General features: G+C 40.3%; 1 protein-coding gene across 1 annotated transcript in view; it reads left to right on the top strand.

Moving 5' to 3' along the window:
• Positions 1-10673: 10673 nt before the first annotated feature.
• Positions 10674-27976, top strand: part of LOC105482779 (chloride channel accessory 2) — a 35977-nt gene continuing 18674 nt past the window's right edge. Inside the window, exons 1-8 of the mRNA XM_011743110.3 lie at positions 10674-11023; positions 11909-12046; positions 14975-15125; positions 17419-17527; positions 18803-18962; positions 21300-21527; positions 25626-25856; positions 26899-27076. Coding sequence (XP_011741412.2) covers positions 10838-11023; positions 11909-12046; positions 14975-15125; positions 17419-17527; positions 18803-18962; positions 21300-21527; positions 25626-25856; positions 26899-27076 — 1381 coding nt within the window. The 5' untranslated portion in view covers positions 10674-10837. The remainder of the gene's footprint in view (positions 11024-11908; positions 12047-14974; positions 15126-17418; positions 17528-18802; positions 18963-21299; positions 21528-25625; positions 25857-26898; positions 27077-27976) is intronic.

The following is a 27976-nucleotide window of genomic DNA, read 5'->3' as shown; positions in this document are numbered from 1 at the left end:
ATCATTTGAGCTAAATTGGGCACAAATGCCCACCAATATCCCAGGAGCCCCACAAAAGTTTGCAGGTGCTTCACCGTGGTGGGGCGGAGATATGCCTGAATCTTATCAATGATAACCTCTGGGATGGCCTTTGTCTCACCCGACCAGATAACTCCCAATAATTTGGCAGATAATCTAGGCCCTTGAACCCTGGATTCATTGACAGCCCAACTGCATGCTGCCAAATGTTGCTGCAAGAGGGGCACTGCCACTTCTAAATCTGCAAGAGAATCAGAGGTTAATATAATATCATCAACATAATGGAATAGACGGGCCCCTTCTGGACATTGCCAGGTGGCTAAATCTGTGGCAACTAGACCATGACATATGGTGGGGCTATGCACATAGTCCTGTAGCAACACTGTGAAAGTTCATTGTCCCCCATCCCACATGAAGGTGAACTGTTTCTAGCTTTCTGGAGTGATGTCTATGGAGAAAAATGTATTGGTCGAGTTCACTACATAGTGGTACTGTCCCAGTTCTGTCATCAAATGGTCCATCAAATCCATTATTGATGGTACAGCTGCATGCAAAGGGGGTGTTACTTAATTTAGTTCTCTCTAGTCCACGGTCATCCGCCAAGTTTCATCAGGCTTTCTATCTGGTCACACTGGAGAACCGTAGGGGTTGTAGGTACCACACACTATCTGCACCTCCTCCAGCTTTTTAATTGACTCAGTTATCTCTGTATGCCCACCCAGGCTTCACTTTCACTGATCAGCCTCCATAACTGTCAATGTAAGCAGGTTTGCCTGGAAACTTATCCAGGTTCCCATAAACAAGGCTGCAATCCATGCCAGTATCCGCCAGTGCCAGCACCCCCTGTACATTGGTGGGGGAGCAGTGGATCTCTAATTCCACATGTGGCCTCCAGTCATCTAGTGTCCCCACAAGCCGGGGACCTCAGCCAGTTCCCTAATCAAACAGAAAAAGGCTCCACGTTTCCACCTGGCTGCAGCAAGTAGTCTTTGAGCTAAAGCACCCAGGTGGGACCAGGTGGCACTGGGTGGTGCAGCAACATCCTTCTCCCCCTTGGGAGAATTTTCTGGAATTGCTGCTCTGAAGACAACTATCTTCACAAAGTTAAGAGTACTTCATTGGGCTGCTTATCAATTTTCTCTCATCCAATCCCGGCCAAAATCAAATCTATCTGCATCTGTGAGCATGTCACTCATTGCAGCCCCCTTTTCTCCCATGGTGTGGCCCCTATGGGCAAGGCGTCGTCTCCTTCTTTACGGTGTGGACTTCTAGGTCCCACCAGTGGCCTTCTGCTTCTCCAAGAGCCGCCACAGCAGTAGTCACTTCATGTATGCGGCACCCTACGTATGGGGTGAGGACAGCAGCTAGGAAGCCAAAGGCACTTGGGAGCACAGAACCCAACAGCAGATCCCTCATGTGGGAGGTGAAATATTCATCATCTGGCCCCCTGGGTATTCAGGTCAAACATAGTGTGATGGCTAATACTGAGTGTCAGCTCGCTTCAATCGAAGGATACAAAGTATTGATCCTGGGTGTGTCTGTGAGGGTGTTGCCAAAAGAGATTAACATTTGAGTCAGGGGGCTGGGGAAGGCAGATCCACCCTTAATCTAATCAGCTGCCATCGAATATAAAGCAGGCAGAAAAACGTGAAAAGAAGAAAACAGGCCTAGCCTCCCAGCCTACATCTTTCTCCCATGCTGGACGCCTCCTGCCCTAGAACACTGGACTCCACGTTCTTCAATTGGAGACCCGGACTGGCTCTCCTTGCTCCTCAGCTAGGAGACAGCCTATTGTGATCGTTTAAGTTTTAATACTTAATAAACCCTCATTCATGTATATATATATATATATATATATATATATATATATATATATATATCCTATTAGTTTTGTCCAAGAGAACCCTAATACACATAGTCTGCCGCATACTCATCTCCCAGGTGACTTACACCAAATTGGCATACAATTGCCATTTACTCATGGTTTCAAGTATTTCACTGGTGGTGTTCCACACAGTCCATATAGCTGCCCATAGCCACTCAATCTACGTGTGGTCACCTTGCCCTTGTGTCAGCCACCAGCTAACCTGCAACTGCTGATGGAGGGAGGGGTGAGTCGTGATAGAGGCCATCTTTTCTATCTCAGAGGCAGAAGAGGAGATACTATCTGCTCCCTCATCCCACAAATGAAGCATCCAGATGAGCAGAGGTTCCCCTGGATGCTGACAGCACTGCCTGCCTAACTCCGACAACTCAGTCGGGGTATAGACAGTATCTGAAGTACGCTGCATTATGGTGGTGGGTCCATGAGCCTACCCTTGGGGCCCCAATGGCTGCTTATGATCTACCTTCTGATGGTCCACTGGGTAAGCCCATAACAGGGGTTCTTCCTTCTTGGTATCTGACCAAGTGGGGGTCTCTGGCTGAGATAACCAACCCAGGCCTGCATTCACAGCAGGTTTTTAAATTAAATTTTATTTTTTTTAGACAGGGTCTCTGTCACTCAAGCTGGATTGCAGTGGCACAATCTCAGCTCATTGCACCCTCCGCCTCCCAGGTTCAAGCAATTCTCCTATCTCAGTGGCCCATGTAGCTGGAATTACAGGGGCACACCACCACACCCAGCTAATTTTTGCATTTTTAGTAGGGCCAGGATTTCACTATGTTGGCCAGGCTGGTCTCAAACTCCTGACCTCAGTAATCCACTCACCTTGCCCTCCCAAAGTGCTGGGATTACAGGCGTGAGCCACCTCACCTGGCCCACAGCAGCTTCTAATTCCTTTTCCAAGCTCTGTAGCCAGCACTTCAGGCACCCCACCGACACCTGGAGGTCCCCATTCATGGCAGTTTCTAACTCTTTTTCTGAGCTGTGTAGCCAGGCCTCAAGGTGCGCTGCCTGCACCTGGAGGGCCCTTACGTGCATTGCATCCCTCAGGGACTGGGTGTGTACTTCTTGTAGTACAGTCAAAAATGCCCATCCAACTCTGCCAGCAAAGGCTCGCTCCTCAGTGTCTGTGCTTCCAGCTGCTTCAGCACCTTCTCCATGCTCATGGGAGACCCAACTACTGCCGCCCAGGTTTCCACTGGAACCATCCAAGCAGAACAGCTGCCACGGGGTACCACAACCCATGTTTCAACCACATGGCCAACCTGGAATCAATGGGAGACCAAAGGCTCACTGTCCTCAGGATCCTGTTCATGATGCCAATTGTCAGGTTCTAACTGAGCTCTGAGGGGAGTTGGTGGGCAAGTGGTGGGTAGCTGGAAAAACACTTGAGGAAACATAGACAGTTTTGACATGACTACTCTCTCTCTGGACGCAGGTGAGCAGTATGTACAGTGTTAGCAGGATAATTATACCTTTTACAGACAATAATGGCTCCGAGCCAAGCACGAGCTCACATGGGTGATCACCTAATGCACCTCATGTCATGTGGTTACATAACGTGCAGGCTTGTGCACCTGCACTCCAAACCCACTGAGTCATGCTGCACCAGAAGGCCACCTCAGCCTGCTCTTGACTAAAGTGCAGCTATTTCCCTTACAAGAATGTTGCCATTTTCACTGCTAAAGTTTTATTTTTTTTCTGTGATATAAGTACCGCTCCAGTTTCCCTAAAAACTCTTTAGTAAAGTCTAAAATGCTGCAAACACAATATATACATGTTTCTTTGAGAAACTCCAAATACTGCATTTAAGACAATGTAGTGAAACACAGAAGCGGCAGGTGTGGATCTGGGAAGCAGGAGTTTTGAGAAGTCAAGCATCCAGGGTAGTTGCAGAAATTTAGGAGAGGCTTGATCTTCCACAGACCATGAAATTGACAAAGGCAAAAGTCAATTATACCTACTTCTCTGAGGAATAAGAGAACTCCAGCTGACAATACTGATAATTATACTAATTAATAATTACTGTAGAATCAGCTGCCATTTGTGAGGCATTTATGGATGAGACATTAAGAACCACAGCCTTATAAGCTTAAACTTGAACTACATTTTTGTCATTTGACTACCAATGACTCTAGGTCTCAGGTTATTTTTGTCATTGTTTCTCATTTTATCTCATCTCTTGTCAGTCAGCATTACGTTAAGGCCATTTGGGCAGGCAAAGAAGTATGATCCTTCCAAACCCTATTAAGCTGAAGGGCTTTTATTTCACCCACACAGCAACAATATTTAATAGGGAGGGGAAAGGAAATTCCAAGAAAGTTGGAGGATGAAGACAACCCAACCTGTTGTCTGAGCTTTGTCTCCCTTCCTCACTGGCATTACAGTTACACCCTCCAACTGGCCCCCACTCCGCCTGCGGCCTCCTCCCATTGACTTTCAACTCAGCAGCCAGAGTGGTCCTTACAAAAAGAACATAGGAAGGTCATACTATATCACTCCGCCACATTCACCACTGATTCCCCATTTTACAGAGTAAACTCCCATCCTTTACATAAAGTTGCAAGCTTTGCATGATCCGTGTACCAGAGGCCACCTGGATGCTTTAGCCTCTCCAGAGCCAGAGATTTCACCTCCTCTCTCACTCTGCTGTCTTGTGCCCACTCCACTGCAGCACCAGCCTGTCTCAGCCTTTTGCCTTTCTACCTGCTCTGTTTTACTCTAGGATAGTTGCATGATTCCTCCCCTCACTCCTGATAATCTTATCTGTGAGGCCTTCCTCATACCAGCTAACACAAAATAGGAAACCCCAACTTCCACCCTCTCATTGCCTCCCCACCGTATCTGATTTCTTATTCTCCACAATATGGTTACTAGATGCTACATTATATTTCTTTGTTGTCTCTCTCCCTTCTCTGGAATGTAAATTCCATCAGGCCGGGGACTTGGTTGGTTTTGTTCACTCATATCCAGCATGTAGAAAAGTGCCTGACATCTAGTAGGAACATAGTTTTGTTTGTAACAGCTTTATTGAGATATAATTGACACAATTTTACTTTTGAATGAATGAATGAACCAGTGTGCAAAAAGAGAGAGTAAGAAAAGTTAAGGGAGCAGTCCCCTGCTGAGTAAGGCAATCATTGAAAATTACTTGTTTGAGGCTATGTGTTGGAGATCACTGAGGAAGCATAAGAAATTTTTTTAAAAGTGCCCATTAAAACAATCTTATTATGCCTCACATATGATCAATAAGAAAATAGATGGATTGAACTGGGGTGGGGAGAGGGGCGGGGCAGGGTTTTAATAATAGAGAAGTGATTGTGAATTTTAGGATTTCAAAACCTACAGATCAGTGTTTTTGTTTTGTTTGGTTTTGCTTTAAAAAAAAAAAAAAAACCGCAGTTCTTTGCAGTTGTTTCTTTACAAAGAATATTTAAACTATGGTGTCACCATAGAAATGCATAACTAATGCAATGTTTTTCTCCTGAGTTCTGAAGAATACACAGGCCTTTTCCATAGAAGGTAAAAATGTGTTTAAAGACTATAAAGACTACCTCTTTCTGGTGTAAAGGCTATAATTGCGAAATAAATCCCTAGATATTTCCCAGGACCTTACCTGACCCAGAGGTTACTTCAAGTATGGCCCAAGGACCAGTGGCCCCAGCCACATAAATAAATTTCCAATATATATTTCATTTATTAGGTTGAGTTTAGCGTAAGTTATTAATGTTTGTCATAATGATTTATTCATTCTTTATGGGCAATCCTCACTTATTAAAGATGTCATTGATTGGCTGAAATTAACAATTCCCTGTTAATTCACAATTCATATTTTAGTGTTAACTATAAAATAAAACAAAGGCTGCATAAGTCACAAATTAATTTACATTCTCATTGGAAACGTAAGGGAGCATAATGGAAGCTTAATAGACATGTAGAATATTGGTCTCATCTTGACCCACTGAGTCAGAATCTGCATTTGAATAGGTGATTCTTGGGTATAATAAAACTTGAAAAGCACTGTTCTAGACAGCTGTTGGTACATTTTGGAAGGGAAGTCTGTGCAGGCCCATTCTGTTGCTGAGAATTTATTTAGAGATTCATAGCCCCAGATACCTGCACCCCAAGAACAGAAGGGGGAGCCCTAATCCCCCAGTTGCCAGTTGAAAAACCGGTTATAGCTACTTCCTGTTCTTCACAGGGCAGGCAATGTGAAATGGAGTATTAGAAGCAGCAGAAGTAGAGGAAGGAGAACAAAAAATACCTGCTACCCCTTCCCAGTGGGGTTGCAAGCAAGAGGAGAATCTGGCAAATCCCTGGGGTCTCAGAAACATATGGAGGCCACTGTCAGAGCACCAAGCAATCGAGGGGAAACTAGGGAAGAACAGAGTCGAAATCTTGTTCTTCTACTTCTGTATACTGTTCTGAGTCTCCCTGGTTATTTTTCATCTCTTTACTAAATTTCCTACACTTCTGCTTTCTCTATTTTTTTTTCCTCTCAAAAGTAACAGTAGTAATAATGATAATATCTTATATCCACATGATGCTATATACTCTCTGGTACATAGTAGGTATAGCAGTCTTTTACAAAAGGCAAGTTTGTGGCTGTTTTGCAAATGATAAATGTTCCATACACTTTCTCCCAATTTTTAATTGGGTTATCATTAAAAGTATTTCTTGTTTTACATTCATTTTGGCAAATTTTGGAGGGTTTGGGTGTGTTTGTGTGCACACAAGATAATCTATTGAGTTATTGTCACAGTGAATTGAATGAAGAAAGTGAGGAAAAATAATGCCATTCAGTAGATCAACCCCCTTATTTTGAAGATGATAAAACCAAGCCTGAAGAGTTTAAGTGATGTGACTTGGATCCTAGAGCAAGTGAATAAAACCAGTATCTCCCATTCTTTACATTCCACAGTACACTGTACTGATATGCATGGAATAAATTTTAGAGAACCTGTGAGCTAAATCTTAACCTTGTGTGCAAGACAGATGTCACCTAAATGGTCCTTTAAAAAAGATAGCTACTCTTACTATTCTTTAACTTCCACAGAAGCAGAATTTATAAGTTCCTGTGACTCATGAGGTACAGTACGATTAAGAAGGGCTTTGAAAAGTGCAAAGCACCATACAAACATGAGAGATTGTTTCTAATAATGACTGGTGCCCATAAGCCTTTATTGCCATGAGTGTCTTTGCAATATCCAAACTCAGTGCCTCCTTCTGCAATGTGAGACAGTCCCTGTTTTGTTCAATTTTGGAATATTTTCACCATCAGTTTCTCAAGCATCTCTCTCTGAAACCAACTGGTTTATCCTGACGTGCTCAATTATAAGTTTATGTTTCATTGTGTTTCACCTTTGCTCTTGATCTCCATGCTTTGGCATGGCGGTGATTTGACAACAAAAATGGCTTCCCAGACCCTATCTGGACCATCCACTTTGTTGCTTTGCTTTGAAAATGAGTCTAAATTTGAAGGAAATGAGATAAAGGAGGTAGGAAATGTACCATCTCGGCCCTTGGCAAACTCTGTGTTTTGTTTAAATTCTTAGTCTTGACAATTTGTCTCACTTCTTTTCCGATTTATTTCACAGGGATTACATAAACTAATGTGGCCCATGAGCTGTGTAGCCCAACCATACAGTGTACTTCACTTTCCTCTTCTAAATGGGATTGTTGAAACCAAAGCCTGAGAGGAAATAATCCAAAATTTTCTTTGATTTCCCCAGGATGCCAAATCTCCTGACTTCTCAGACACCAACTGGGTGTTTTATTCACTTAGACTGTGGGTCTGTACCAGCTGACTCCATGAAAAAAATAGACCCTTCTTTCTGGGGCCGGGTTGAACTACAGAGTCAAACAATTAACAAAGATGTGCTTTAGATTCTTCAGTTACTGAAATTGAATAAATTTTCTTGAAAGCAGAATAAAAGCAAAGCAGATTCCTAGAGTTTATATAACATTGAAATAAACGCTTAAAAACTGTATTCCTCCTTTCTTTTCCTTTAGGTATATTTTCTTTCTCAGATATTATAAAATCTAAAATCTATGGCTATGACCAGTTAATTTTTGTTTAATGAAAGGATAAAAAGTTCACTTTATTGACAAAGTCACACTTCACAAAAAGATGCTGTGCTAGGTATAATTTCTAATTCCTTTAGTCAATTTCATTTTCTCCACCTTTTTAGTTTTGTCTGCTGTAAGGTCAGCCTGCTGAAAGAAGGAGGCAGTAAAAAGAGACCTTCAACTGGCCCAGTCCCAGGCCTGGTTGCTGAAACAAAAAGGGCTGTGAATTATAAGTTAAAAAAAAAAGCAGATAGACAAGGGTAGATATCATGCCTAGACTCTCAACCCAGGCTAAGCAAAGCCTGAGTGAGCTTGTTCAGGTTTCAACCCAAGTAAAGCTGAACAAAAATTGTTCGTTTGTGGCTGTTCTTTATAAAGTTGCATGCACTCTCTAGCCAATATTCTCCACCCTTACATCCCAAGGGAATCATCGTAATGATAAAAACAAGTGGAGAGAGTGCTGAATGTCAGTCCTCAATCACTCCCTCCCACAGCAAACAACCTATACAAGTGTCAAGAAAAATTTCCCTGGGTGTTGGCAAAAAGTCACTCTTGCAGTGTGCTTACGAGTTTAGTTTTTGAGCATATTGCTTTATCGATGGGAATATTTTTACTCTTAAAATCACAAGAGGTTGGCATAAGAAAATAACCTGCCAAGGATATTTGAAATGAAGTGCATTGTTCTGCTCAATGAGTCACATTTACAGACAGAGCCTTTGGAGCTGCCACACCTCCGGCCTTCTTCTCTGAAAGACACAGTGAACAAGCAGAACAAAACCAGAGCTGGGAATTCAGTTCGGGAGAAAAGGCAGCTAAGCTGACCTTTGAACTTTAGGGTGAGACACTTGGGCAGCCACGTAATGACCAGCGTCATCTCATACTCAAGGGAGAGCGCCATGCCCAAGCACTGCCCGTCAAGAGGGAGCAAGAGGGAAACTGTTCTAGAACAGAAGAGATGCCTTCTAGAAAACAAGAGTAGGGGAAATAATTTTTACACTATAATCCAGGGCTCCTTCACTATCTGGTTTTATTTACTTCTCCTGACTCCATTCATTCAGTCATTCAACAGAGAGTTTACTGAGCTAGGTGCTGGGGAAGTACTGAATAAAAACAGACCCCATCCCTTCCCTCATACAGCAGGAAGCTGACAATCAATTATACAATATAAATGTGACACTGTTGCCATGATCATGCTGCAAAGGTGAGTTATCTGATGCTATGGAAGCATGAAAGAAGGGAATTCGACCTAGTTATGGAGCTCAGCAGGCTTCCAGGATACAGCTGGAATTTGAAGGAAAAGCAGGTGAGAAGAGGCATGAGAATAGGATTCAAGCAAGACAGCAAGGGGAAAAAATCCCAACATCTGTCAACATTGCAGTGCAATATCAAAGCCCAGGTTCAGAAGACTCCAACCTTGGTGTGAAGAAGAGTGACATCACACGGCCCATGAAGATGGACAGTAGAGCAGAAAAGAGACAATGTTGGTGAAATCCCTGTTGACAGCAGGGACAGACCCTTTCCTAACTGCTACACTTCCTTCCCCAGACATTCAGAGACGGGGCCACAGCAGGGAAGAGTCTCAGGTTTTGCTTGCTGTGGAGCTCTGACGCTGTGAATAAAACTTTTTCTTTAGTTTTACAATAGCTGTCACTGTGCGGCATTTTTAAACACAAAGAAGAGGGAGAAACGAGGTTGCTAAGATAATTTAGTAACTAAGAGAGAATATGATGTATTGAAAAACTGGAATTTGAAGTCAGTTGGTTCATTCTAGTATGATAATAATACTCCCAACCTTGAACAAGTTACTTAGATTTTTTTGAACATTAGTTCTGTCAACCATAAAATAGGCATAATAAAATCCATCACTCAATAAATGTTAGTTTCTTCTCTCATTGGCTAATTTTCATAATCAGAATTTCCAAGACTCGGTGTTTTCACTTGAAAAGTACGAATTATACCTGCATCAGAGTATTTATATTTAAGTAAGTGCATATGTAAAACTTTAAAGCATGAGGTAAGTATCAGGTATTATGAAACAGTCATAAAATATTTGAGAAGGTTACTGTAGATTAGATCCTGTTTTTGGTCCTAGAGAAATGGAAGGTTGACTGACGCGGGACCTTGCCCTTAGGAGACAGCTGAAGGAGAAGTCTATTCTTCTTCCTTATGCAGAGAGAAAAGGTAGCAAGGCCAGAGGGAAAGGCCTGCACAGGTACCCAAGTTCCTGGCAGTTGGCCCTCCCTGGGGGATATCTGATACCTGACCCCCAGCCATCAGCTGAGAGCTTGCCCAGACTTTCTGACCCAAGAGCTCTAGGGACTGGGCTGCTGAATGGATTTCTAAATCTTCAAAATAAACAGCCAAGGAAATCTTACACCAAGTGAAAAATGACTTGAGGGCAGTAGAAAGTAGTTGTGCTAACTGATGGAGGAGGTTATGAGAAACGAGGAGAGGAAAATCACTATAGGTTTCTGTGTTTCTACTGCAAGGGGATTGAACAGTCCAGATATACTAATTTCCTGCCAAGCCAGCCAGATTTCCTGCTTTTAAGCTCCTTTGGTCTTATTTCTCTCTTCTTTCTGAGAAGTTATAAAATGAATGAGGAGCAGAAGGTTTCTTGCCCAACCATGATTCAGGAGGCAGCTCAGCCACAGAACAGGCAAGTGTAGCATTGCCTAGAGGAAAAGGACTAGTAGAGGCAGGTCCCAGATGGATCCACCCCAGAGTTTTCAAAGAAGACACCTCCTTCATCTTGTATTCTAAAACCTTGCAAGTTCAGAAAGAAACCTTCTGCATCCACATTGAAAACCTGACACAATGTATGCAGCAGGCTCAGTGTGAGTGAACTGGAGGCTTCTCCACAACATGACGCAAAGAGGCATTGCAGGTCCTGTTTGCAACCTGAAGTTTGTGACTCTCCTGGTTGCCCTAAGTTCAGAACTCCCTTTCCTGGGAGCTGGAATACAACTTCGAGACAATGGGTATAATGGATTGCTCATTGCAATTAATCCTCAGGTACCTGAGAATCAGAACCTCATCTCAAACATTAAGGTGAGTGGAAATTATGGAACTGATACTAGTATACCATTTGATCAGACCCGTAGCCTTATTTAAAAAGCTAACTACCCTGCCTGGTTTGTATTTGAGTAGTAGAGAGAACAGCATTTTTAAAAGATAACACCACAGCGTTATGATTATGGCTAACTTAGCCAGTTTGCTCATCTAATTCTGTGTAGTCTCAGCTCAACAAAGTGTTGATCTAGCCCTCTCTTTTGTTATTGTTGGTTGCTACTAATTTCAGCTTTTTTGTTTTCCTACATTACCGTTTTTGGGGTAGCAACTTAGAAAAATAACAACCCATTGTGTCAACAAAGATTGAATATTTAACTGATGAATAAGCATGGTAATGAGCCTGCTTGTTAAAATCATATTGCTGGTTTCCATCCTAAGGGTGAGAATTCTCAGGCAGAAGGGGTGAGAGTCTGTATGGTGGGCCAAAAAGCAAAATTATTTCTTTTCACTTGAATGAGCTATAACATAATTGACTATTTTTACTTTAATATGGCAAGGGAGGATCATAGCTCTATTACGTATGAGCCTCCTTTTGGTATTGCTCTAGTGAAATCAGTGTCATCATAAGGTGTGGTCTTGAATGTGCACACAGGTGTGACATGAAAATGATTTGTTCAGTAAAAGCTTAAAAGCCTTTCTCAAAATTGGGAAAACTATGAAGGCAAGCACGGACATATAATTAGTGTCCTAAAATCTTCCAGATAGTCATTTAAAGTTTTTTAAAAATTTTACTCCTACGTTTTCCCAAAGTCTAGGTCTCTTCAAAATATTTCAATATTTTTATTACTGTTTAAGCATACCAGAAAACCAAAACATACAGGATTTACAAGTGGTAAAGGAAGTTTTTCTTTTGTCTGGCTATAGGAAATGATAACTGAAGCTTCATTTTACCTATTTAATGCTACCAAGAGAAGAGTATTTTTCAGAGATATAAAGATTTTAATACCTGCCACATGGAAAGCTAATAATTACAGCAAAGTAAAACAAGAATCATATGAAAAGGTAAGAATCCAGGATTTTACTCAATGATCTCAAGGGGAAAACAAACACCAAAATATACTGTGCTTAAACTATAAAAGTGAGAAGTTAAGTAAAAACAAGTAATCAGTATTAACAATGCAAATAATTTTAATGGGTAGAATGTTATCAACAAAATACATGAGAATAAATGAATCCTAATTATAGAGTAAAAAATGAGTCAAATGCCATTGCCTAAGTAGTTTCGCAGAAGAGCTCTTTATTTTGTAACTTATGGAATCCTTTCTGAAAAGTTTGGTTAAGGATCAAGAACTAGTTTTATCTTACTGAGGATGAGCTACAAAGGGAACAGTTCCAATTATGAGTATACCCATTTACCATCCTGTCAGGAGCAATAAACATGCATGTCCAGACAGAAATATAAACCACCAGGTATTTAAAAATATGACTGCCATCTCATGCCATGGTGTAGACTATCAGAATTTCACATTAACTCAAGTCCAGGATATTGTTTTAGGGGAATACAGAGATTAGAAGGAAGGGAGGAAGGATGTGGGGATGTGGGTGAATAGGGGAATGGCTACCATTTTTTTTCCACCTATAGAAGAACTTCACCTTGAAAAGCTCTCATAAGTTGCAGATCATGATTAAGCACCCATGGTGATGTCTGGTACATACTAGCATGCACACTAAAAATAACTGATAAATAATATAAATGGTAAATCACTGTTTGAAGTCAACTGTGAACAAGAGTCCATCGCAGTTACCAGAAGGACTAGAAGCAGAGGCACTGACAACTTAGCTCAGGGTTTCAGCAATGGAGTGGGTTTGAGACTGTAGCTACATCTCTAACAGAATGACTCAAACATGCGGTACAGCTTTTCCCTTTCCTTATTTCTGACCCGCAGTATGAAATTTCCTAAGTCTGTTTCATCCTTAGCTCTCCTTCGAAGCTACTCTGTCAGCAATTGAATGGTATAGCAATCCAGATAGGTACCCCAATGTCCTGAAGAAGTTAAAGAGCCTGTGAAAAGCTGTTGACTTATGACCAGATGAAAGCATTTGAGAATGCTTGCACATGAAGATAGGATAGGTGGGGGAACTGGGGTAAACTGGGAAGAGTTAGTGTTTAAGCTCCAACTAAGTGCCAGGCATTTAACATATATTATTTAATTATCACATAACTTAAAATTAATTTCTGTGATCACAAATTAAAACACTGGGGCTTGAATAAGGTCTGGACTTTGTCCCAAATCAAATAGCTGGTAAATTCCAGAGCCATATTTGAACGTCTATTTGACTCCAAAACCCATGGTTTTTGCACTAAGCTTTGTTGTCTCTAGTTGTCGACAGAGATTTCATGCATCTATTTGGCCTTCAATAGAACTAAGAAGTATTGGAGACAACAAACACCAAAACCAGGTTGCCATAGATAATACTCTTGATCCTAATGGAGAGGAGAGAAATAAATAAGTAAAGCAAAAGTGAAAATATGAGTGAACGGAAAGACCAAAGGAAATAATAGTCACTGAATGATGTTCATATATCTGTTGGATACCAATTCTTTAACCTCAGAATGTCAGTTAAGCAAACACTTAGTGAATGATCATTATGTATGGGGCCATGCCAGGCACTGCAGAGAACCCAAGGACCAACAAGGTAGTTCCTGTCCTTGCAAGTCTACAATGTGATATAGGTAGGAATCAGGGAAGGGGGAAAGGGTTAGGAAAAGTAGGTAAGAGCTAAATTACTGTGGTTTATAAGATATAAGGTAACCCCAAGCAGCATCTGAGTATTCCATTCCATGAAGGGCACTCTTTCCTTTTGGCCTCAGGACAAATTTTCAGACATAGGAATGAAGTTTTATCCAAGTGAGGACTCTCCAGGAGCATGACCTCTTCAGTCTTTTCTGTAGGTACTTCCTTGTAATGACTTCGGCTTGAATTCTTATCTTTCCAAAAAGAAATGTTAATTATTATAAAACTAATTTATGTTCATTTAAAAAATTAAATAATGTAGAAATATGGAAAATAAAAATAAAAATATTATTGTCCTCTTCTCCTCAGTGGCACACACAGACACAGATGCACACACATACATACACACACACAACATATATACATATTGTACATATAGTGATAATTATGTATATTGGATCATATTAAATCTATTTTTCCAAAATCAGCTTTTTAAAAAACTTAACAGCATATTTAACTTTTAAGGGCATATCCAGAATAATATGTTATCTTTCTTCCTAAAAATAAAAGAAACAATGTTATATATAACATTTTATTGTCTTGATGGTTATATGAGTAGATATTTCAGTTTGGGACTTCAAATATGTTTTAGCAACAGTAATGGAAGTGGTCAGGCCATAAGATGAAATATAACTTCATTGGAATGATTGTTTTGCTGATCTAATTGGTTACAGGAAAGAAAGGACAAATTTTCAAAGAAATAATGTTCTATTATCTTACACCAGTAAAATAACCCACAGAAAGTTGTTCACAAAAGGCTGTAACATTTTACAGCCTTCTGAGTGGTTCTGAATGATGTATAAATGCTTTTAGAATTTCTTCAAATATTTTAATTACATTTTATGGTCTTTTGTTATATCAGACTTTTATAGGATTGACTTTTGAGAATATTTTAATCTGGAATGTGGAAAGATCAAATGGAAGTAATGAAGTTCCATAAAAATTTGCTAATCTTTTATAACATAGACCTTTTTGGAAGTCCCAAGTGATTTTATTGACATGTAGGCGTGGGTGCATTTTAAACTCCATCCACAAGGCGTTTTTCTTCAATTCTGTTTTTAAATTGGGGTATAATTACATATGATAAAATGCACATATGTTAAGTGTACAGTTCAAAGTGCTTTAATGAATGTATACATTTGTGTCACGAACATCAGAGCTGAGAAAGTGTTACAAGGCATTTCTTTTAATGTAGGCAAATGTCATAGTGACTGACTGGCATGGGGCACATGGAGATGATCCATACACCCTGCAGTACAGAGGGTGTGGAAAAGAGGGAAAATACATTCATTTCACACCTAATTTCCTACTGAATGATAACTTAACAGCTGGCTACGGATCACGAGGTAAGTGGGACCAATAAAACAATAGCCATTGAACGGTACGACTTATAATATTCCGTGCTTGGTGCTGAAAGGGACTCGCTCACCAAACCTGAAACTTGTCAAGGACTTATCATTCAAATGGGGAGATAGCCCTTATACCCATGCAAAGATGAGGGGCTAAAGTGAACCAGAAAGAGTTCAGCACCAGATTAGTGGCCCAGAGAGGAGTGCTATAAGAATTCAGTCAAGGAAAGGTCATTTAGAGCCAAGGGTGGTCAGAAATGGCCTTACAAAGGAAAAGGTCTTCAAGGTTGAACATCATTTTGATAAATGGAAAGAAGGGAGAAAATAGTGGGAAGACTATGAAAAAAACTGTGGCAGCAGAAAAATCATGTAGGAGAGACAGAGACCCCAATGATGGTGCAGGGAGACTGTGGGCAGTGGGAGAAAATGCTGAAACGCACATGAGGGCAGTTGATGCACTAAAATGGCCACATTTTCAAGTCACCGCTCAAGGTTTCTAAGCACAGGAGTGACTCCATCAAAGCAGTGTTTTAAGATTAATCTGGCTTCCTTTGATCAATGAGGGAGAAACTGGATATCAGGAGAATAACTGGGAGAATTGGAGATACAAGGTCACAAGACTTAAAAATGGGTGGAGACCGTGAGACGGGAAGAATAGTAATAAGGACAATGAAGATGTCCTATGTGCTGCCGCTCTGTGGTTTGCTTTTCAAATGTTATCATACTTAATTCTAGCAACTCTAAGTGATGAGAAATATTCCGGAGATAAAAAACAAAAAGAGGTCTGAACGGCTACAGAAGGAAAGGCAAGAGGCATGTAGAGACAGCATTAAGGAACAAGGCACACACCAGGTTTTTGTCAGACATGGAAAAAAACCAGCTTAAAGAAGAAATCCCACAAGTCTGGATCTAGGCAAGTTCATGGTGAAGAGCAGTAGACTATGCCAGGGAAAGTGGTTCAGCCTGTGGTTAGATATTGATGGCTGGAGTTTGAGAGAGAAGCCAGGGTTATAGGCCTTGGGACTGGTATTTAGTAAGTGAGATCTGAAGGAGAAAATAGTGAGCACAGTTCGCCAGTCAAGGACTATCTATCCCAATCTTTATTTTTTGTTTTTGATTTAACTTAACAGTAATGCCTTTCAAATGATGTCTTAATTTTCTTTTTTATCCCTAGTTAAATCTAAACTAGGGTTTTGTTAACGAGGATTTTGTTATCCTCTGTATAGTTAGCAGGAAGTGGAGTGACACACTCCACAAAATACACTTTACAAAACGCTTTATAAATCTTTAGAAAAATATAGTTTTTTTTTTTTCTTTCCTGGTAACCATGAGATGCTGATAATCTCTGCTCAAGCATGATTTCATCAGCACTTCTAAATTTCATGAGTAGGCACAATCTTTCCCTCAACACTCACAGCTTGGACTGTTACCCTCCCTTCCTTTGTCTCGAGGTCCAAAAATTACACAATATGCCACAGCCTGAGTCAACTCAGCACACACTTCCTGAGTTCCCAGAACTTAAAATAATTCAGAAAAAAGAAATGTGTGCTTTGGGAGGACAGTTCATCTGGAAAGCTTATATGAGAAAGTTATGGTCTGAACTTCGAAGGGAATGTAAGATTTAGAGAGAGAGAAAGTTCTAAGGGATCTCATGCTGAGGATGGGGGTTTCCCTGACCTAGAAGCTGTAAAATATACATAAACATGGAGAATAAGGGATAAAATCAAAGAGAAAGGACCATCCAGGCTGGTCCTTCCCTGGGAGAGAACATTCTGTAGTCTCCTTTTTTGCTCCTTCCTCCTTCCCTAGCTCCTAGGTTTCAACTATTGCTCTAGATAGAATAATTACCTGCAAGAAAAGAAGCAGGTCTGCTTCGATAGCTCAGACAGAAGATTAGGAAAGCTTTATTTGCCTATCTGGATATGCTTCTTTCCCTTTCTCCAAACCCTGAACTTAGAGGCCTCTATGAAGCTGAATAGAAACCTGTCGGGCAGCTTCACTGGGGAGATGAGAGGATGTGGGACTACTCACTAGCTTCAAATAGATGTGCAACAAGTAAATTACTGCATTTACAAGACCAAACATATTTTCATGCTGCCTTTTTTATGATGGTAGGGTGAAGTAGGAGGAAATGTGAATAGGATAGGGGAGATGAAAAGGGGAGAGAGGGAAGTAACTTAAACTCTTTGGAATGAGTATGTGTAGTCAAGACATGTTACGTCTTCACTAGTTAGCAAGGCACATTACTGAGATTTTAGAAACTCAAAAGCAAAAGCTCTTTCTTCCACAGGCCGAGTGTTTGTCCACGAATGGGCCCATCTCCGTTGGGGTGTGTTTGATGAGTATAACAATGACAAACCTTTCTATATAAATGGGCGAAATCAAATTAAAGTGACAAGGTTAGTACTTCTTTTCATGTTATAATTCATTATTTGACTCTAAAATTGCTTATAACTTAAGCAATTAAATTATTGCCTAATTTAAGCAATCAATTTAATTGCAGCTAAAACTTAGTTGACAAGAAAGAGATCCTTTCATTTTTCAGTTCTTAAGTTATATGGCATTTTTCTTTAAATTGGTATTTATGTGGTTCAAATATCAAAACAGTATAAAAAGTGACGCCTGTAGCTGTCTTGCTCGCAGCAGTATCTTCACTGTTTCCCCTCATGCCCTCTAAGTAACCACTTTGATTAGTTTCTTGTTTATTTTTTCAGTATTTCTTCAGGCAAATTCAAATGAATGGAAATATATGTTTTTCTTCTCTCTGTGTTTTTTAATTGCATAGGGTTCCATTATGTGACTGTACCATAATTTATCCAACCAGTCTCCTCTTGATGGACACATGGGTTGTTTCCCATCAACAATTACTGGGTCAAAGGGTGATTTGGGTAGCTATTGACTGCTTCTTCTCCTAAAAGTGGCACTATTTTTCATTCCCATCAACAATATTTGAGATTGCTTATTTAGGAAAGAATTCTGTTAAATATCATCATTACATGTTCATTCTCTTTTTTTCCCTGATACCAAGTGGAAATGAACTCAAAGGAGTGCTAACCCAGGATCTTGCCACTCATGTCCATCTGGATTTCCTGGTATCTTTTGCGTTGACTCTATTTAGTTGTTAAAGCCCTTGTTAATACGGAGCCCCTCCATCAAGATAAAATGCTTTAAAATAAAATAGAGTGCATTTCTAACTTAGTGAACTTTCTTAATAAAGCAGTTTTTTGTTTGTTTTTGTTGTTGTTGTTGTTTGTTTTATGAGACGGAGTTTCGCTCCTGTCGCCCAGGCTGGAGTGCAATGGCACGATTTCAGCTCACCGAAACCTCCACCACCTGGGTTCAAGCAATTCTCCTGCCTCAGCCTCCTGAATAGCTGGCATTACAGGCACTCACCATCACACCTGGCTAATTTTTGTATTTTTAGCAGAGACAGGTTTCACCATGTTAGCCAGGCTGGTCTTAAACTCCTGACCTCAGGCGATCCACCTGCCTCAGCCTCCCAAAGTAATGGGATTACAGGTGTAAGCCATAGCGCCCCGCCAGCAGAGCAGTTTTTAAAGGTTTGTATATATCTAGCAGGCTACAATCCTTGAAACAATTATATGAGCTAGTCAAGAAGAAACATAAGTGTTTCTAAAATAGACCTAATTTCCAGTTTCTCTTTCCATTTTTAGGTGTTCATCTGACATCACAGGCATTTTTGTGTGTGAAAAAGGTCCTTGCCCCCAAGAAAACTGTATTATTAGTAAGCTTTTTAAAGAAGGATGCACCTTTATCTACAATAGCACCCAAAATGCAACTGCATCAATAATGTTCATGCAAAGTTTATCTTCTGTAAGTATGCCCTTGGAATGACACACTCTTGCAGGATTCCTTCTCTTCCCATGTTTCAAGTATTTAAATTATAAGACAATTAAGAGGCACTATACTTTAGAACTTGGGGGACCCTAGAGTTCATCTAGTTTTTATTCTACAGATTTAAAAATTGAAGCTCCCGGCCGGGCGCGGTGGCTCAAGCCTGTAATCCCAGCACTTTGGGAGGCCGAGACGGGTGGATCACGAGGTCAGGAGATCGAGACCATCCTGGCTAACACGGTGAAACCCTGTCTCTACTAAAAAAAATACAAAAAACTAGCTGGGCGCGGTGGCGGGCGCCTGTAGTCCCAGCTACTCGGGAGGCTGAGGCAGGAGAATGGCGTGAACCCGGGAGGCGGAGCTTGCAGTGAGCTGAGATCCGGCCACTGCACCCCAGCCTGGGCGACAGAGCGAGACTCCGTCTCAAAAAAAAATAAATAAATAAAATAAAATAAAATAAAATAAAAATTGAAGCTCCCAAGATAATTACCAAAATGACACCTTTAGGAAAGTGACTATTTGCTTTCCTGGGAGGTTTAACAAGGGGACTCTGGGGACCACAAAATAAATTGTTCATATGCTGGTGTTCTTGTATCCTTTCATAAGAAATCACATTGGGTTAATGAGATTGATATAACAAATGGTTATAATTCTCTCGTTTGAGATAGCAGGCCACTCTGTATTTGAAATGCATTTCCTAAATCTCTTTACTTTGTTTTGAATAGTCTAGAACTTAAAGGTAAGGTATCACCAGGGGAAGTCAACCAACTCTGCTTTGCAGAAACCCAACCTTGTCAATATTCCATGCTAACTAACTGACAAGAGACTAGCATATAAATCCAGAATATTATTTTTAAAATTATTAATTAAAAAGAGTACTCTGTCATGGGAATCTCATACGTGCATCCTCTGGCCAACTTATTTTCTCTCTGGATGAAGCAGCCTGGAACAGCCAATTCTCACCAGATGCAGGGTCAGAGAGCATGGAATCAGAAAGGAGGGAGTTAGGTGATTCAGAGGTTAGTAGCATCAGCCTTCATGACCTGATATATCTCTCTAAGTTCACAAAAACCTGTAAGTCACATCTGTGGGTCATCTCTTCACAGATCTGGGGGTACAGCCCACACATGCCTCTGTGGAGTTTTCTCTTTGTTTCCATGGCTGACCAATGCCCCTTGGATTGACATGCTATTTTATTTCACTCTGGTTTAGTCAGGACTAGGAGTTATTTTGTAACTTTAGGGTAATTTTTCATATTTCTTGTCCCATCCATTATGTTTCTTATTTATAGCTTTAATATCTGATACTAACCTAATGCATTTGATCCACATTATTTGTGACTAGGTACTATCTTCACGATGTTTTGAAAGACCTACTCATAAATATCTTGTCAGAAAAGTTTTACAATCCCATAACCATAGTCATGAAATGGAAGAAAAAGAGTTAAACGACGCAAAGCAAAATCAGATTCTGTTCCAGTCCCCACACCGTCCTAAGAAACTCATATCCTTGAGCAGTTATCAACCTTTCAAAGCTTCAGCTTTCTCTTCTATGAAATTAGAGCTTAGACAAGAGAGGCTATTCAGTTGCTTCTAGCTCTAAATTCCCATGGCTGTGTTAACAGGAAGTATCGACTCTTTGTAGGAATAGAGCCACTGGGAATAGATGGTTATGCATTACTTAGCAATGCAAACCACATTTTTAAGTGGGGGATTAACATAGGTTCAGTATCATTCAGTGAATTATATCTATATTTCTGTAAATTATATATATTTTCCAAATTGAGTGAGAGGTGGGGGCATCAGGAAGTAAATTTGTTTATCCCCTTATCTATTTTTACAGAGATCAATATTTGAGGTAGAAAAATATATATTGACTGATCAACAAATAAAGGTGCAGTGGTCATTAAATATTATTCCAAGGAGTAGGCTTGGAATAGGAGTAGGTCATGATAACTTCTCCTGGCTGTTTTCTTAACACAATATTGTGCTAAGGGAGGAGGGAGATTGTTATCTTTTGTTTTTCAAGACTAAGATTATGTGTGTATATACACGTATATGGTTTGTTATCTAATACCAATAAACTTTAATAGAGATTGCTCTCAGACCGCAAAGGTGCTAGTGTTTCCAGCAAGAAAGCCAAGGTTTATTTGTAAATTTGATGTCATTCTTGAAGGAAAGAGGTATATCACTGTACCACTTTTGATTTCTTTTCTTTCAGTTCACCTTTTCTGTTACCTATACTTCCTTGAGAATGAGAACTATGTTTGCTTTGGGAGGCATTCCTTTCTTTATTAAAGACGGTTTTTGTTTCCAGGTGGTTGAATTTTGTAATGCAAGTACCCACAACCAAGAAGCACCAAACCTACAGAACCGGATGTGCAGCCTCAGAAGTGCATGGGATGTAATCACAGACTCCGCTGACTTTCACCACAGCTTTCCCATGAATGGGACTGAGCTTCCGCCTCCTCCCACATTCTCGCTTGTACAGGCTGGTGACAAAGTGGTCTGTTTAGTGCTGGATGTGTCCAGCAAGATGGCAGAGGTAACATTTTGAACGAAAATGAATGTAAACATTTATCATTTTTTCTATCAGTTCTTTATTATTTTATTTTAAGTTCCAGGGTACATGTGCAGGATGTGCAAGTTTGTTACACAGGTAAACGTGTGCTGTAGTGGTTTGCTGCACCTATCAACCCATCACCTAGGTAGTAAGCCCCGCCTGCATTAACTATTTATCCTGATGCTCGCCCTCCCCGCTGTCCTCCAGGCTGGATGGAGTGCAGTGGCACAGTTTCAGCTCACTGCAGCCTCGACCTCTAGGGCTCAAGTGGTCTTCCCATCTCAGTCTTCCAAGTAGCTGGGACTGCAGGCGCGGGACACCATGCCTCTTCTATCAGTTTTTAATTATTTTTATTTTCAGGAAGTAAGGGTGAGAGTTGGAGGAGGCAAAAGGTTTGGAATAGTCAAGGACATCCTATTTTTCGGGGGTTGAGAGGAACAAATTCAGAATGTGGCCAAAAGTTGAGATAATGCAGATAAATGAAATCCACAGATAATTTCTAATGCTTATTTTTGCTACTAATTGAAACTCTTTCCAACCAAGATCCTTTTCCAAAATTCTGACCTATTACAATCCAAAATTCTATATATAACAAAAAGTTGCTGCTGGCTACATTCTACTCACAGGTAAATATCCCTGGTTGAGGAAGTAGACTGTGAATTTGCAGTGAAAGTGAATGTCCATTATATGGCTATTTTCCACATCATTGTGTACAGAAGACCATATCTCAGTCATCTAGCAATCTAGCAGCCTCCAGCTGCTTTAACTGATTAAAGTCTTAGTCTCCACAATCAGGCAGCTGTGTTTTAATCCTGGCTCCTTCACTACTGTGTAATATGTCTTTGTTATAAAGAGCATGATAGCCTCTCTGAAGCAGTTTTCTCACCTGTAAGATAGGGATAATAATGCCTACTTTTATGAGAGTCAGCTTTTAAAGTTTTAGGAAATCTGCAAACCAGTAATTAAACGTAGTTATTAATAACAATTAAATGATATAAGCTTACAATAAAATATATGAAAACAAATATACAAAATACTCAAAACTCAACACTTCTTAATTTTTCCTACTATTTTTTACTATTATATGTGCTCAGGGTCAGCAAACTATGTCCCACTACCTGTTTTGCATGGCTCACAAAATAAGGACAGGTTTATATCTTAAATGGTTAAAAAAAATCAAGAGGCTTTTTCATGACATGTGAAAATTATATGAAATTTGCCCACAAATAATTGTATTGGAATATAGCAATGCTCATTTGTCAACATATTATCTATGGATACCTTATTGCTACAGTAGCAGAGTTGGGGAGTTGCAACAGGGAACTTATAGCCAGCAAAGCCTAAATTATTTACTATCTGGCCCTTCACAGAAAACTTCTGCTGATCCCTGAGCTAAATTCTTGAGGTTATTTCTGGTCTATTGCATTTGTATGGATGTGCCACTACAATTTCATCCTAACTGTGCACTCAGTGACGTCACATTAACAGCAGGAAATCAACCATGGTTTCACACATGGAAGAATATTTACCCCACAGAAACTGGCGTTTGCTACGAGTCAGGCCTGCCTGCTCTCTCCCTCCCTTTTTCTCTTCCTTTCTTTTATTCTTCATCAGAAAACTGTTATTAAACATTTACCAGCATACCACTGTCTACTTCATAGGGTTATTGAGGGGGGCGTAAATAAGATAATATGACATTTAGTTCAAAATAAATAATAAGTGGTAGCTGTTTATTTTGATAGTAACTTGTCCAAGGAGAGAATTTATCCCCTCATGCTCTGTGGATCAATAGTCCTGGAACACTTGCCTTTTTGGCTGATACCTGAAAAACTAAAAACTCTACTAATATAGCCAGCATTTGAATTATTTTGCTATGTTGCCTACCTGCAGTTGACTAGGGCATGTTTTTTGTTTGTTTGTTTGTTTGTTTGTTTGAGATGGAGTTTCGCTCTTATTTCCCAGGCTGGAGTACAATGGCACGATCTCAGCTCAATGCAACCTCCGCCTTCCAGATTCAAGCAATTCTTCTGCCTCAGCTTCCCTAGTAGCTGGGATTACAGGCATGTGCCACCATGCCTGGCTAATTCTGTATTTTTAGTAGAGACGCGGTTTCTCCATGGTTGGTCAGGCTGGTCTCGAACTCCTGACCTCAGCTTATCTGCTGCCTTGGCCTCCCAAAGTGCTGGGATTACAGGCATGAGCCACCATGCCTGGCGGCATGCTTTTCTTAAATATGGTCTCAGAGTAATTTATATTGGCTATCTGCCTGTATTGAGCAAGAATGGATGGAGTGAAGAGGAAAGATGATGGTACTTGAGAGTAGACCTGAAATATGTAGAAGAGAAATAAGCCCAAAGTAACAAACTCATGGCAAACCAAACTTTCCTCCCTTTTCCTGCCAACAACAGTCATTGAACCATTATTGCTATTCATTCATTTATCAGGTGCCTACGCTGCACTGGCCTGAGGGATATGGAGATGACAAGAACAGTATCTCTGCTTTGAAATACTTACAGTTAATGAGGGACACAGGGCACACACATGTGAATAGATACAATACAATGTGACCACGCTCCACAGAGATGTAAGTTACTATGTGAGCACTGAAGGGGCAGCACCTGGTGCTGTAGCAGAAAGTGGTCAAGGAAGATTTCACTGAGAGAATCAACTTGGAGTTGAATCTTGAAGGATTCAACTAGGTGCTTGCTAGGTTGGGTGATGTACGGAAACAGAAGAAAAGAGGACATTTGTGGGAAGGGAAAAATGTGTGCAGTGACCAAGAGGCAAAATAAGAAGGATTTGTTCAAGGGAAGGGCATTCGTTTGTATGACACTGGATGGATCTGAGAGGTGGCGAATGGGATAGAGACATAGGTGTGGATTTGAGAGAAATTTAAGATACTGAGTCGATGGGACCTGTTCAAGAATATGGAGGCTGGTAACAGAAATGGTAAGAGAGTCCTGGGTTGCTGGCTTAGCTAGCTGGGAGTAGAGATCAAGATTGGAAGTGATGACCTGATGGCCATGAAGATGGCAATAGCTATTCTATTGTGAGTGCTTACTCAGTATCCATTTCGCAGATGAGAAAACTGAAGCTAAAAAAAAAAAAAAAGAAGTAATTTTACTATGATCACGTAATTAGCAAAAGTTGAAGGCAGAGTTCTAAGACCTTGTTTTACCCCCTTTACAACTTACTTCCCAATATTGTAAGAGAAACAGTATTTGAATTCAAAGTGTAGAGTTGCCAGCTTCACGGTTGTCAAATCATCACTCCCAACTAGTTAAGCCAGACACCTGTGTCCTAAGAAGTGTGAAATGCAGGTCTAGATCCACCCAGGAAGATGCCTGAGTTGGAGATAGAGATCAGGGTCATCCCTGAGTGGGTGGTCATTGAAGCTCAGCTTGCTGCTCCTCTCTTTTCCCAGAGCTTTCAAAACAAGTGACCCCAGTGAATTAATCAATAGCATCACCTGCCCAAAACTGGTCACTAATATACTTTAAACCTGGTTAGCCCTTCATGGTTTAACTGTACTGCCATATATGTATCTCACTTGATCCTCACAGCAATTCTAATTTAATAAACAAGAAAGCTATCGTCCTCACCCTATAGATGAAGTACCCAGCCTAAGGTGACCACAATAGCAGAGGGTAGTGCCAGGGCAGATCATGGATCCTCTGACTGCCACTCCTCTCTAGCAAAGGTCTCTTTGCAATGTTTCCTTTTACCTGGACTGCATTTTTAAAACAGCAGTTACAAATCTCGTCTCAGCTGGGTTCATGGATCTTTGAATTCTGGGTTGGAGTGAAATAGTGGGGATGATGAGAAACAGAGAGTGGTAAATTACGAACATCTTGTTGGGGGCAGAGCCCCAAGCCACTCCCTCTTCCCTGAAAGCGTTCATTTTTGAGCCTGCAATTAATCAAACAATATTCTAATATTATGTTACTCTTTAAAGCTCAAAAAATTATGATACAACATCTCTAAAGAATTAGCAGAGATGTTTGCTGATTGAGTTACTTCATCATACTTTTGTCTACCAACCAAATGTTGCCATTTTCTTTTTTCCTTTTTGGGACATAGGCTGACAGACTCCTTCAACTACAACAAGCCGCAGAATTTTATTTGATGCAGATTGTTGAAATTCATACCTTCGTGGGCATTGCCAGTTTTGATAGCAAAGGAGAGATCAGAGCTCAACTACACCAAATTAACAGCAATGATGATCGAAAGTTGCTGGTTTCATATCTGCCCACCACTGTATCAGCTAAAACAGAAGTCAGCATTTGTTCAGGGCTTAAGAAAGGATTTGAGGTACAGTAGAGCATCCTAAGCCTTGGATCACCATCATTTTCCTTTCCTTCATTTAGTATACGAGGTTTCCTCTGATGGGGGGCAGTCTGTTACAGGGTGGTCATAACAGCCTCAACTATGAAAGTAATGATGGATTATCTTTAAAGTCAGGAGCTGTGCCTTATTCACCATTGTACTCCTTGCGCCTAGCAAAGTACATAGCATAAAATAGTTGCTTAATAAATGCTTGTTGACAGAATGAGCAAATAAATGAATACAATGGACAAGACTAGAGAACCTAAACAACATCTGGGCATTTTCTAAACTGTTCCTAGTCATTCTGGGACTGTCTCAGCTGTGGCCATTTTTCCCTTTCAATTTTCTTGTCAAAATTAGCATGTCTGGCTTCTGTCTATAGTCATTCTAGACTTCAAGCATATCAGAACCAATTAAGGCCAGAATTGTGTTTCAGGAATGACAGAGTTTATTTAAATCAATACAAGTTTGAATTCAGCATCTGGGATGCTTATCTGATAGCAAACAAGACACATCAGCTATGGTTGTTGCTGCCCATAGTCTAAACCTTGGCTATCTATTGAAATCACCTGGGGATTAAAAAAATACTAATGCGTGAGTCTCACCCCCAGAGATTCTGATTTGATTGATCTGGGATATGACCTGACCGTTAAAATTGTTTAAGTCTCCCCATCTGATTCTAATGTGTAGCCAAGACTGAGAACCACTGCTCTAGGCCCTCTTATTGGTCACTTGCTGGATCTCAGAGGCAAGCCTCTCACACTATGATGTATTCCATATCCTCTATGATACAGTTCTAAACTATGGGGACATCTTGACGATTCAGGCAGGAAAAGTCCCTGCTCACAAGCACACTGGCAGTGGAATGTAGGGTGACAAGTGCTGTGATGGGTTGAGGTAAAACTTGAGTGGGGATGGGCGTGGGGTGGAGGAGCTACAGTGGGAATTTGGATGACAGATAATTCTTTTGCTCAATAAAACAATTTGAACTACACTTCCTTCCAAATGACTAATTCTGTATGTTCAGGTGGTTGAAAAACTGAATGGAAAAGCTTATGGCACTGTGATGATATTAGTGACCAGTGGAGACGATAAGCTTATTGGCAATTGCTTACCCACTGTGCTCAGCAGTGGTTCAACAATTCACTCCATTGCCCTGGGTTCATCTGCAGCCCCAAATCTGGAGGAATTATCACGTCTTACAGGTAATAAACTTTTAAAAACATGCCTTTTGGAGCATTTCCCTTTAACTTGAATATCCAAAACACAACTATGAAACTCATTATATGGCTTAATTGAAAATATAGAAACTGTTTTTAAAACACACACACACATTACTAAAATCGATCAATATTTTGCTGATTTTTTTTTTTACATTTTCCCTAAAGGTTCTAATTCTATACATCCAAAAAATAATATTTTATAATTCTGTGTTAAGCCAGTGTGAACATGCATAATCATGGAGCTAAAACATATGTTTAAGATTAAATGCTTTGTGGCCAGGCACAGTGGCTAATGCCTGTAATCCCAGCACTTTGGGAGGCTGAGGTGGGCAGATCACTTGAGGTCAGGAGTTTGAGACCAGTCTGGCCAACACGGTAAAACCCCACTTCTACTAAAAATACAAAAATTAGCCGAGCATGGTGGCAGGTGCCTATAATCCCAGCTACTCGGGAGTCTGAGGCAGGAGAATCACTAGAACTCGGGAGGCAGAGGTTGCAGTGACCTGAGATTGCACTACTGTACTCCAGCCTGGGTGACAGAGCGAGACCCCATCTCAAAACAGAAAAAAGATTAAATGCACTAACTTCTATAGTAGTGACACACACAGTGTTTTAAGATACATATCTTTTTATACTAAATGAGGCACAGAATAATTTTCTCTTATATTCCTTATTCAATAAAAAATGGGCATGCTGATTTGACAATTGAAAGGTTTTATTGAATTATCTTTAAAAGCAAAGTTTTCAGAATATAAATGTAAACATAGGGACGTAAATAGCAATGAACCTAAATTATCTTAAAATTACTTTAATCTTGAGTATTCGATAAATATTTATTGAGTTCTTATGTACTGTGCATAAGTTCTAGGCCCTGGCAATACA

This window comes from Macaca nemestrina, chromosome 1, assembly GCF_043159975.1.
Source record: "Macaca nemestrina isolate mMacNem1 chromosome 1, mMacNem.hap1, whole genome shotgun sequence".
NCBI classification, from domain to species: domain Eukaryota; kingdom Metazoa; phylum Chordata; class Mammalia; order Primates; family Cercopithecidae; genus Macaca; species Macaca nemestrina.
Note: the sequence above shows the minus strand (reverse complement) of the source record. Positions and strands in the feature narration are given on the sequence as shown.